The 13,466-nt window shown below is 38.1% G+C and overlaps 1 protein-coding gene across 6 annotated transcripts in view; it reads left to right on the top strand.

Annotated features, from left to right (window-relative positions):
• LCORL (ligand dependent nuclear receptor corepressor like) overlaps positions 1 to 13,466 on the top strand; it is a 186,720-nt gene that overhangs the window by 112,942 nt on the left and 60,312 nt on the right. For all 6 annotated transcript variants that reach the window (XM_017871767.1, XM_017871762.1, XM_017871765.1 and 3 more), the window contains one exon: positions 6,972 to 7,223. In XM_017871767.1, the coding sequence (XP_017727256.1) occupies positions 6,972 to 7,223 (252 nt within the window). The remainder of the gene's footprint in view (positions 1 to 6,971; positions 7,224 to 13,466) is intronic.

Genomic DNA, 13,466 nt, shown 5'->3' with positions numbered 1-13,466 from the left:
AGATTGAAGTCCTCGCCATCTTCCAGCAGGCGTCGATAGATGACGATCTTAGCCTCCAGCTTGATCTTGATGTTTGGCAGGACCTCGTACTCCTGGGCCTGGTGCTGCCCCTCTGCCCGGGTCTGTGCCAGCTCTGACTCCAGGTGCAGGAGGATCCCATTGAGCTACTCCATCTGTAGGGCGTAGCAGGCCTCCACCTCCTGCAGGCCATTCTCCAAGCTGGCCTTCAGGTTTCTCATCGAGTCCAGGTCCATCTCCAAGGACTGGACTGTAAGTCTCAACTCCATGAGCACCATCTCAGCAGCTCCAGCAGACTGCATGGTGATCACTATGGTGCTCTCCTCAATCTGCTGAGACTCTGAGACCAGTAACTTGTCTAGTTCCTCTCGGTTCTTCTGAGCCAGCTTATTGTATTGGGCCCAGATGTCTACCATGATCTTGGCAAGGTCCTGAGATTTGGTGGCATCTACCTCCACAGTCACCCTAGAGCTGGCAGTCTGGGCTTGTAGGCCTTTTACTTCCTCTTCATGGTTCTTCATGAGGAGCAGCTCCTCCTTGAGAGCCTCCATCTGTACTCCAGCTGCAGCCGAGTAACACTGGTTTCATCAGTAACCTTGCGGGAGCCCATGATGTTGCTCTCCACAGACTGGTGCACGGCCAGCTTTATCTCATACTTGACTCTAAAGTCATCAGCAGCAAGACAGGCATTGTCAATCTGCTGAACAACGCGGGCATTTTCCACAGTATTTGCGAAAATCTGAGCCCTTAAGTCCTTGATGGTCTTGAAGTAGTGGTTCCAGTCTCTGCCCTGGGGTCCCTTCTTCTCCAGGTGCCCCCAGATTTTGCTCTCCAGCTTCTCTAGTTCTTGGTGTCCGGGCTCCTCACTCTGTCCAGATAGGAGGCCAGGTGGTCGTTCAGGCTTTGCGTGCTCTGGCCATTCAGGCTTTGCATGGTCTTCTCATTCTGGATGCCTTCCTTTCCTGCCAGACCCCTGGCCATCCCCATGGCCAGGTCCCCGGACCTGAAGCCACCCTGGAACCTGGTGGAGCAGGACATGGAGATGAGGGAACCAGAGCTCCCGGAACCTGCATAGATGCCAACCACGCTGCTGACCAGTCAGGCACCATAGCTGGGTGCCTGGACGGAGTCCAGGAACCAGTAACTGGTGGAGAAGGTGGAGCAAGTGGTGAAGCTCATGCTGTATGGGGAGGAGAGCGAGAGGACAGGACTCAGACTTTGCCAACGACCAAGTTAACCATTTTTAAACTGCTGATTTCTTTAGGACATCATCCTCATAAACTTTTTCAAAATTACTGGTGATTTTACCATTCTTCCATCCAAGCTTTACCGTATAGTTAATATTTGTTCTTGCTTCAATTTTCATAGAACTCATGTTGCTCTAATACTGGATGTTTTCAAACTGATGTCTTATCCTTCTTAGTGCCTCAAGCTAGATGCCATTTACACATGTTACAACAAGTTAGTAGTTTATTTTGGTGCAAAAAATTTTTGAAATTTATGCATAGTTTTTTTATAATGTGCGTTTTCCATGAACTTTGAAGACCCCTTGTACTTTTACTTATTTACCATTTGGTGATTTAAATAAAATATAAGTGCTCAGCCTGCATCTTTTTTTTCTCCTATTATTTCTACTAACGGCTAACATTTACTGGACTATTAATATGCCAAGTACAGAGAAGTATTTTATCTACAATCTCATATAATCCTTACAGCATCCAGTGAACAAGCCCCATAAATATTATCCCAGGTTCTATTACTATTTCTGTCTTAATGAATGCAGAAACTGAGGCATGGAGAGAATATGTAAGTAGCCTAAGTTTATAAAGATGGCTAAGATTCCGAACTATAGCTAGGTAGAATAGGAAAACGAATAGTGTCCCTCTTTCCTATCAAGTTCTAAACAAACAATGGAAGTGAAGGCTAAAATTGTATTTTTCTTATAGGCCCATAGTTCCCTCTTTCAGATGTTTTTCAGAATTCAAAATTATTTGTTTTGAAACAGGTAATACAATGTTTTGTAATATCTCCAACAAGTCTGAGATAGCACCCTGTGATCAAATGTATTGACATTTATGCAGGACCAGTTTATATCAGCTTAAGTCATGTTTGCTACCAAATGTGATGGTAGTTGTGGTGGGGGTGGGTTTGTTGCCTCTCCTCACCTCCAAATAGTATATTTTGAAACCTTCTTGCATTTTAGAGCCATGGACCTGTTAATGATAGATGTTGGTTGGAAGGCTTCTCTTTAAGTCTTTTAGACAAGTGTTTTAACTAATACTGAAACACAAAACTAGGGAGACTTACCACTTCAGTCTCTTAACAACGATGGATCAGAGAAGGCCTATTCACTTAACACTGATCTACCTGAGTAAGGGTTTAGACATTTAAGGAGTAGAGAACTAGTATCTCTACAAGTAGGCCCATTTCTAAGAGGAAAAAGTGTATCCCTACTCAGAAAACAAGTATCTCTAGTCATCCTTCCCAATATACCAATCACCCTACATCTAAAGGTGAGTAAATAAAGGGAATGGAACCAGACCAGAAATGTGTGTATAAAAGCCACCACCCCCAATACTAAATCTCTATATCACTATTATAAACTGTGTATATAAGTGATCTGTTCTTACCCCACACTTCTTACTATAAAATCATTCAGTTGTTTTACCAACTGTAAGTTTCAGACAGAGTTGTATTATTACTGTTGAACTTTATTATAGTTGTAGTTGATCAAAATGGTTTGGTTAAAACTCTCTATGATATTCTCATTTTACAGAAGTATCTTAGGATATCCGTGCTGAAATATTTAGGAGTAAATTGTCATTATTCTGCAGTTTCAGTGGTTCTACAAATAAAAATAAAAAGAAAGCTAATTTGGCAGACTAGTAACAGTTCTTGAATATTAGTAGAAGCTGTGTCATTGTACTATTCTTTCATTTTTTATTTATCATCAAAATTTTTCTATATAGGCCGGGCGCGGTGGCTCAAGCCTGTAATCCCAGCACTTTGGGAGGCCGAGACGGGTGGATCACGAGGTCAGGAGATCGAGAGCATCCTGGCTAACACGGTGAAACTCCGTCTCTACTAAAAAATACAAAAAACTAGCCTGGCGAGGTGGCGGGCGCCTGTAGTCCCAGCTACTTGGGAGGCTGAGGCAGGAGAACGGCGTAAACCTAGGAGGCGGAGCTTGCAGTGAGCTGAGATCCGGCCACTGCACTCCAGCCTAGGGGACAGAGCGAGACTCCGTCTCAAAAAAANTGTGCAGCTCTGACTCCAGGTGCAGGAGGATCCCATTGAGCTACTCCATCTGTAGGGCGTAGCAGGCCTCCACCTCCTGCAGGCCATTCTCCAAGCTGGCCTTCAGGTTTCTCATCGAGTCCAGGTCCATCTCCAAGGACTGGACTGTAAGTCTCAACTCCATGAGCACCATCTCAGCAGCTCCAGCAGACTGCATGGTGATCACTATGGTGCTCTCCTCAATCTGCTGAGACTCTGAGACCAGTAACTTGTCTAGTTCCTCTCGGTTCTTCTGAGCCAGCTTATTGTATTGGGCCCAGATGTCTACCATGATCTTGGCAAGGTCCTGAGATTTGGTGGCATCTACCTCCACAGTCACCCTAGAGCTGGCAGTCTGGGCTTGTAGGCCTTTTACTTCCTCTTCATGGTTCTTCATGAGGAGCAGCTCCTCCTTGAGAGCCTCCATCTGTACTCCAGCTGCAGCCGAGTAACACTGGTTTCATCAGTAACCTTGCGGGAGCCCATGATGTTGCTCTCCACAGACTGGTGCACGGCCAGCTTTATCTCATACTTGACTCTAAAGTCATCAGCAGCAAGACAGGCATTGTCAATCTGCTGAACAACGCGGGCATTTTCCACAGTATTTGCGAAAATCTGAGCCCTTAAGTCCTTGATGGTCTTGAAGTAGTGGTTCCAGTCTCTGCCCTGGGGTCCCTTCTTCTCCAGGTGCCCCAGATTTTGCTCTCCAGCTTCTCTAGTTCTTGGTGTCCGGGCTCCTCACTCTGTCCAGATAGGAGGCCAGGTGGTCGTTCAGGCTTTGCGTGCTCTGGCCATTCAGGCTTTGCATGGTCTTCTCATTCTGGATGCCTTCCTTTCCTGCCAGACCCCTGGCCATCCCCATGGCCAGGTCCCCGGACCTGAAGCCACCCTGGAACCTGGTGGAGCAGGACATGGAGATGAGGGAACCAGAGCTCCCGGAACCTGCATAGATGCCAACCACGCTGCTGACCAGTCAGGCACCATAGCTGGGTGCCTGGACGGAGTCCAGGAACCAGTAACTGGTGGAGAAGGTGGAGCAAGTGGTGAAGCTCATGCTGTATGGGGAGGAGAGCGAGAGGACAGGACTCAGACTTTGCCAACGACCAAGTTAACCATTTTAAACTGCTGATTTCTTTAGGACATCATCCTCATAAACTTTTCAAAATTACTGGTGATTTTACCATTCTTCCATCCAAGCTTTACCGTATAGTTAATATTTGTTCTTGCTTCAATTTTCATAGAACTCATGTTGCTCTAATACTGGATGTTTTCAAACTGATGTCTTATCCTTCTTAGTGCCTCAAGCTAGATGCCATTTACACATGTTACAACAAGTTAGTAGTTTATTTTGGTGCAAAAAATTTTGAAATTTATGCATAGTTTTTTTATAATGTGCGTTTTCCATGAACTTTGAAGACCCCTTGTACTTTTACTTATTTACCATTTGGTGATTTAAATAAAATATAAGTGCTCAGCCTGCATCTTTTTTTTCTCCTATTATTTCTACTAACGGCTAACATTTACTGGACTATTAATATGCCAAGTACAGAGAAGTATTTTATCTACAATCTCATATAATCCTTACAGCATCCAGTGAACAAGCCCCATAAATATTATCCCAGGTTCTATTACTATTTCTGTCTTAATGAATGCAGAAACTGAGGCATGGAGAGAATATGTAAGTAGCCTAAGTTTATAAAGATGGCTAAGATTCCGAACTATAGCTAGGTAGAATAGGAAAACGAATAGTGTCCCTCTTTCCTATCAAGTTCTAAACAAACAATGGAAGTGAAGGCTAAAATTGTATTTTCTTATAGGCCCATAGTTCCCTCTTTCAGATGTTTTCAGAATTCAAAATTATTTGTTTTGAAACAGGTAATACAATGTTTTGTAATATCTCCAACAAGTCTGAGATAGCACCCTGTGATCAAATGTATTGACATTTATGCAGGACCAGTTTATATCAGCTTAAGTCATGTTTGCTACCAAATGTGATGGTAGTTGTGGTGGGGTGGGTTTGTTGCCTCTCCTCACCTCCAAATAGTATATTTTGAAACCTTCTTGCATTTTAGAGCCATGGACCTGTTAATGATAGATGTTGGTTGGAAGGCTTCTCTTTAAGTCTTTTAGACAAGTGTTTTAACTAATACTGAAACACAAAACTAGGGAGACTTACCACTTCAGTCTCTTAACAACGATGGATCAGAGAAGGCCTATTCACTTAACACTGATCTACCTGAGTAAGGGTTTAGACATTTAAGGAGTAGAGAACTAGTATCTCTACAAGTAGGCCCATTTCTAAGAGGAAAAGTGTATCCCTACTCAGAAAACAAGTATCTCTAGTCATCCTTCCCAATATACCAATCACCCTACATCTAAAGGTGAGTAAATAAAGGGAATGGAACCAGACCAGAAATGTGTGTATAAAAGCCACCACCCCAATACTAAATCTCTATATCACTATTATAAACTGTGTATATAAGTGATCTGTTCTTACCCCACACTTCTTACTATAAAATCATTCAGTTGTTTTACCAACTGTAAGTTTCAGACAGAGTTGTATTATTACTGTTGAACTTTATTATAGTTGTAGTTGATCAAAATGGTTTGGTTAAAACTCTCTATGATATTCTCATTTTACAGAAGTATCTTAGGATATCCGTGCTGAAATATTTAGGAGTAAATTGTCATTATTCTGCAGTTTCAGTGGTTCTACAAATAAAATAAAAGAAAGCTAATTTGGCAGACTAGTAACAGTTCTTGAATATTAGTAGAAGCTGTGTCATTGTACTATTCTTTCATTTTTTATTTATCATCAAAATTTTCTATATAGGCCGGGCGCGGTGGCTCAAGCCTGTAATCCCAGCACTTTGGGAGGCCGAGACGGGTGGATCACGAGGTCAGGAGATCGAGAGCATCCTGGCTAACACGGTGAAACTCCGTCTCTACTAAAAAATACAAAAAACTAGCCTGGCGAGGTGGCGGGCGCCTGTAGTCCCAGCTACTTGGGAGGCTGAGGCAGGAGAACGGCGTAAACCTAGGAGGCGGAGCTTGCAGTGAGCTGAGATCCGGCCACTGCACTCCAGCCTAGGGGACAGAGCGAGACTCCGTCTCAAAAAAAAAAAAAAATTCTGTATAAAAAATCGAGGAAAGAAAAAATCCTTGATGATGACATTCAGGACATAGATGAAATGCACATTTTACAGAATTGAAGAATTTAATGGATACAGAATTATAAGAATATTAGATGTTTTCCTAGTTAATGCATGACACATTGTTACATTAGGATAAAAATTGGCATTACTTATACAATTCACTATGTTCACATACTGAGTGCTTTTACAATATCTATGTAAAATACATCTGAATGCAATATTAGAACTCTGAGTAAGTTGTTCTGACCTTCTATGTCTAATTCTTTATCTGTATTTTAGTTTGGTACCAGAGAATGTTTAATTGTAAGAAATAATTAAATATGCCACATTTTTGGTTGATACATTATTATAAAGCTAATTAAATCTACAAAGCTTTTATTGCTAATTCCCAGAAAACATTGGCAGTTATGGACTGATGCTAAAAGACTTCTGAAGTCATTAATTTGTAATAAAAATAAATTTAAATGTTGGTGATTTACATTTCTCTTTTTAAAATGATTGTTATATTTATTTCTTCCCTAGATCTTCCTCAGAACTGTGATCCTAACATTCCCCTAGTTGCTCAGGAATTAATGAAAAAGATGATACGTCAATTTGCGATTGAGTACATTTCAAAAAGTGGTAAAACTCAAGAGAATAGAAATGGTTCAATTGGACCAAGTATAGTATGTAAAAGTATCCAAATGAATCAAGCAGAAAACTCCCTTCAGGAAGAACAGGAAGGCCCCTTAGACCTCACTGTGAATCGAATGCAAGAACAAAATACTCAGCAAGGTAAGATTTTTTGTGTGCATGTAATATATAATTTGATGTTTTATATCATTAAATGTATATTTATAACTTTTATATTCATAGGGAAATTTATTTTGGATGTAATATGACTTTTAATTTGCTTATGTAATATGTACTGGAGAGAAGTACCTATTTGCAGCTTCTGTGTTTGCATCTTTGTGTATAAAAGAGAAAATCTGAGTTACTTTCAACTCTGTTTGCAATAAAAAAGTGTATCCTAATAAACAGCTTAAAAATAAAGCATATAAATAAATAAAGGATATAAATAAAGAGATGTTTATAAGAAATAATTATTTTTGTAGTGGACAGCTGAAAACAGTAAGCACTTGCTTGTTCAGTTTTTTTTTGTATTTAAGTGAGGGGAAAAAAAATAGATGATTTATCTTCCAGTTGTTTATAATGTAAACTGGGAACAGAGGAAATGGAATATCTGTGACAAATATAATGTTATCATGTAACTAACTATATGGAGAAACATTTGTCATAAGGAGCCTGAATGATGATGACCATGTTGGACTTACAGAGCTTAATTAAAAGAGAACCATTACTTCACAGAGGAAAGGCAAGAGGAAGAGCCTTTTAAGTGTGTGTGAAGGACATAGATGTTTATCAGAACAAAGGACAATTTAGGTAGCTTTTGTTAATATGGGCTAGGAATAGTATTGTCAGTCTTTGAAGCCATAAGAAAAAAAGTCAGCATTAAATTTGAATCCAGAAGGCAGTGATGTTAGTTAGGGGCTCTTAAGAAGAATATACTAGTCAGGCCAGGTGCGGTGGCTCATGCCTCTAATCCCAGTACTTTGGGAGGCCAGGGCGGTTGGATCACCTGAGGTCGGGAGTTCAAGACCAGCCTGACCAACATGGAGAAACCCCATCTCTAATAAAAATACAAAATTAGCAAGCATTGTGGCACTTGCCTGTAATACCAGCTACTCGGGAGGCTGAGGCGGGAGAATTGTTTGAATCCGGGAGGCAGAGGTTGCAGTGAGCCAAGATCGCACCATTGCACTCCAACCTGGGCAACAAGAGTGAAACTCTGTCTCTTAAAAAAAAAAAAAAAAAAAAGACAGAGTATACTAGCTAGTGTTTGAAGATACAGTCTTTTCAGTGTGTAAATCAGATTAAAATTTAGAGGGGCTGGAATATGGGAATAATTTTTCCTTTTTAGTTCCCCAACACTAGGTTGCAAGTATTTATGTGACAATATCTGACAAATTTTAAGATAATAGATTATAAGACAGAGAAAGAAATGTCAAAGATAACTATGATACCACATGGATGTCCAACCTTTTGGCTTCCCTGGGTTACATTGGAAGTAGAAGAATTGTGTTGGGTCACACATAAAATACACTAACACTAACCATAGCTGATGAGCTTTAAAAAGCCGGTGGGGGGGTTCCCTGTGTTATTTTTATGATATCTGCCACCACAGATAAGTAAAAAAATCCTCGCAAAGGGTTGAATACCTGTGAAGGCTTAAGGAAAAAAGTATCAGTACATAGAATTTTAGAATTCTATGTAAATTCTATGTAAATAGAGGATTTTAGAATTGTTTTATTTGCCTTTCCATGCCTTATATTCCCTTATATCTCCTCTCCTTTTGGGGATTTCTGAAGAGACTAGAACATAGACTTTGGTATGTGACAAACTTGTGGTTGAAATCCCAGCTCTGCTACTTACTTAAGTTACTTGAACAAGTAACGTTACCTTTCAGACCTTTAATTTCTTCAATTGTAATTTGGCCATAATAATAATGGACCCATTGGAGCACTGTGAGAATTAAATATGTAGTAACAAACTCATGAAAGATACTCAAATACTAGTCTCACCGTACTCTCTACCTCCCTTTCCTTGTCACCATAGAAGAAGCCTTAGAAGTCATGTGATAATGATCTATAAATACTTGTATGACTGTTACACTAACGTAGGACTGAGTTTTCTGTGAATGGTCCAATGAGTTGAGTTAGGATCACTAGCTAGAGGGAAACAGATTTCAGGTCTAGATAAGAAAGAATATTTCTAAGGAAATTGCTAAGGAAAGGAGGACTGTTTCTCTGATTGTCTCGTCGTTGAAGGTATTGAAAAGCATCAGATGAGTGGTTAGAGTAGATGGCATTTTGGCCCGGCATGGTGGCTCACACCTGTAATTCCAGCACTTTGGGAGGCCGAGGTGGGTGGATCACGAGTTCAAGAGATTTACATCCTGGCCAACATGGTGAAACCCCGTCCCTACTAAAAATACAAAAATTAGCTGGGTGTGGTGGCACACGCCTGTAGTCCCAGCTACTCGGGAGGCTGAGGCAGGAGAATCGCTTGAACCCAGGAGGTGGAGGTGGCAGTGAGCCGAGATTGCGCTGCTCCACGCCAGCTTGGTGACAGCAAGATTCCGTCTCAAAAAAAAAAAAAAAAAAAAAAAAGGCATTTTAAAAGTAAATTTCCAGTCCTTAGATCTTTGATTCTGTGAAATTAAGTGGCAAGACAGATCCATGTATATGTACAACACAAGTCATGAAATTAAATTATTGTAATAGTCTAAACAAAGTGCAAAAATATGTGAAAATCCTGAGGTTGGAAAGAGTAGTGATAGTGGATATAAATCTATACAAGTCTTCTTGATAATTTTAAGTTTTTGGATGACTTCTTGTCATATGTGATTCTAGTCTTCTTACTTGAGGATAGAAATAATTTAGTTTAATGTGGTTTGATGTATAGAGGGCACAGGGAAGAATGATGATAGATGAAGCTCAAGAAGTAGGTAGGGACCAAATTTTGACTTTTCTTGGGGTCATAAAAAGCTACCAGACTGAGAGTAACAAAATCAGATTTTTTATGAAACCATTCTGCCATGGTATGGATTGGTAGTTTCTTAAAATTTGTCTACATGCACACCAAACAAGGAAAAATGAAGCACATGCCCTTTGATGCATTTGTGTGTACGTATGGGTGTATGTGTATGTACCCACTAACACAGTATGTGTACTAATCTTTCTATAAGTATTTTAGGATTTAAATAAAGATGTTATAAACAATTTTTAAATGTCTTGCTAATCGCGATGACTTCACTGCCAGTATCTTATTGAATGATAATAATACTTTACAAGAGTTTCATTAGCAGTGATAGAAAGTATAAACCCATATTTCACATAGCTTCCTTAAGAATTTAACCTTTTTTTGACCTGATTTCACTGTTTTTACCTCATAGTATAGTCAATAAAGAGCTCATACTAGTGATAGCAGTGTCAGTTATGCCTTTTTTTTAATGTTGCTATTTGCTAGTGCTTACATTTTCATATTATTCTCTAAGTTTTAACAATACTTATTTAAGCCAGTTATTTATTTGATGAGTTACTTTATTTAAATTAGATGACAATAGATAATCTATCCGATAGATAATAGATAATTCAATAGATAATCTACCCATAAATGATGTAGATACATTTATGGATAGTATAAACCATAAGTTTATGAAATTCTCCATGCCAAATAGTTTTATAGGTACCTTTATATACTCTTAAAGCAACAGATAATTCCTATTTGTGCTTTCCTTTTTTTCTACTCTGTTTCAAAGAGTAGAAAAAAAAAGAAATGTTGATATAATCTTGATACCAAAACCAGACAAAGATAGCAAAAGAAAGAAATATTGCAATTTGCAAACCTAGGTACAGAAATCCTTAATAAATATCAGCAAATTGAGTAAAGTGAGGTATAAGGACTTAATAATGACTAAGGAGGCATGGATGATTAAGCATTTGAAAATTTTTCTTTATTTTCTAAATTAAAATTATATACTAATAGACACGAAAAAATTTATTCTATAAAAGCGGACATATTTATGATAAAAGCACTTATCAAACAAAGGATAATCGTGGGCACTTCCACTACCAAAAACATTATAGCCTAAAGATTTAAAATAAAAGATAACACAAAAAATGCACACTATCATCAATTTTAAACATTTGATTTAAACATTTGATGAGAGGTCTTAACTACTCTATTAGAAAATGTAGTTTTAAAGAAATTACATTTGCAATAGCTGCAACAACAGGAAAAACAGTGAAATGTCTAAGAATGAAACAGATAAACTGTATCAGTTCTTATGGAGAATATTATAAAAATACATTGAAGGAAGAAGACGACGACCAGCAAAATGAATGATTCCTTAAATGAATGTGAGAACTGATGCTTACAGATTCAGTGTCATTCCGGGCAGAATTCTGACAGGATTTATTGTTAAATGTGGCTTGCTGGTCCTAAAATTTACAAGCAAGACTTAAAGAGCCAAGAAGAACCAAGTCAAGATGGTAAATAAAGTCTGGCTAAATGTAGCAGCACTTATTAAGTGCAGTAATTAAAACAGGATGCTATTGGCCAGGATAAAAATAAGTAGGACAGATCAGTCCAAACATTAGCTCCCAAACATTAGTGGAATCTTAGTACAAGACAGAAATGTCATTATAAATCACTGGGAAGGATACCGTATTCATAAATAGTTTCAGGGCAATTGATTACCCAAAAGGAGGATAAGGGGCAGATCCCTACCTTACACCACTCATAAAAATAGTTCTAGTTGGGTTTAAAGGCTAAATGTGAAAAGCAGAACTAAAAGAGAGGAAATTATAGGATAATATCTTAATTCAAAATAGGGAAGAAGTTCTTAAAATGCAAAAATCCATACAACAATTTTGTATATTTGACTATATTCAAATCTAAAACTTAAGTATAAAGTCACTGAAGAAAGTGAAATGTCAAGCCTCATCTGTAACTGATGTATCTAGCAACTGATATATCTAGCAAGCATTCAGCTAACAGAACTACAACCAGTTAGACAGACAACTGATGAGAAAAATAGACAAAGTCTCAGAAGATGATATTGGAATAGGCAAATAAGCAAAGAAAAAGATACTTATAAGAATATGTTGCCTAGCCTCCTTCCCTATATAGGATTCTTTTATTCTGTATTATAAGAGATGGTAATTCAGCCTCTGAGTGAATAAGTATTTACCAAAAATCTTTGACAGCTCTAATATTTAAGCTCATATCTATAAAGAATGTACTCATTGTTTTATATTTTTTCGTCTGCAATAGCATTTTACTTTACTGTAAATACTTGTGAAAATTATTACGTCTCCAAGACTTCTCTTTTCCATGATAACCTTTAGGGTTTTCTTCCATTTTGTTTTGTTTTTCTTTCTGCAACAATATGAGAAACTCTAGTCCTTTGACATAGTAATGCTGTAAATGTTTGTTGAAACTGTTATGTTTCTTCAAATGTCTGTTTACTATACAAATCTTTTCAGCTTCCTTAATTGTACTTCATAAGTCAGTTTCCATCTTCCTCATTGTCTTTGCCTTCTCTTTCACAAACTCTACACTCACTTAAAATATGGTTACCCTCAAGATAACATGCCTATTTTCCTCTCCATTTTACTTTCTATCCAGGCGTGTCAAATATTTGAGGATATTTCTTTGTGCATTTTAAATTATTTAGATTTGTATAAATACTCTGAGCCTCAAAAACTGGTAGAAAAGTAAGGCATGCATTGCCCATACCCAGGATTCTTTTTCGTCCTAGTACATTAAGAAACAGATATAAATAACATTAGTGTGTCAAGTATGTGTTTTTTAAATATCGGTTTTTAATCTGGGGCCAGAGTAAAAACTCGTAAATTCCAATGTACAAGAAGAAAATTGCAACTTAGAGACCTTTATCATTACTGTTACAACTATGAAGCATAGGCATTCCTATACAGAACAAGATCAGATTTGGCAGAGATGGAACGGCAATACTTCATTAACTTTGTTAATGCAGTTTTCTACCATAAGAGATCCAATGAGTATTCTGGTAGAATTTTCATCATAGTAAACCTCTCAACTCATTGTAATTGTTTGCATGTTTATCTGCCTTTGGGAGCAGGAAACTTGTCTTTTTTCACTTTTATGTCTCCACTGCTTGGTATGGTACGCAGTATATTGGATTTATTTATTAAATTAAAAATCTTCACCGTCCTCAAATGCCACTGATAACTAAAATGAGAATTGAGACTTGACTATTGCATTTAGGATGTTTCTGCAGTGAAATTTTCTATTTTAAACATTTTAGTTAGAAAATATTCTGAAATATACATTTTAATACTTTTTAAAATGCCGTGTGGAACATTGTGTCATAATGGACATAAACTATTGCACTACCATGTAATGATTTGAAATTTTAGGATTTTTTATTAT

The sequence above is a fragment of the Rhinopithecus bieti genome, unplaced genomic scaffold (assembly GCF_001698545.2).
Source record: "Rhinopithecus bieti isolate Rb0 unplaced genomic scaffold, ASM169854v2 scaffold_6151, whole genome shotgun sequence".
Taxonomy (NCBI): domain Eukaryota; kingdom Metazoa; phylum Chordata; class Mammalia; order Primates; family Cercopithecidae; genus Rhinopithecus; species Rhinopithecus bieti.
This window is presented reverse-complemented; position numbering and strand designations above follow the sequence as displayed.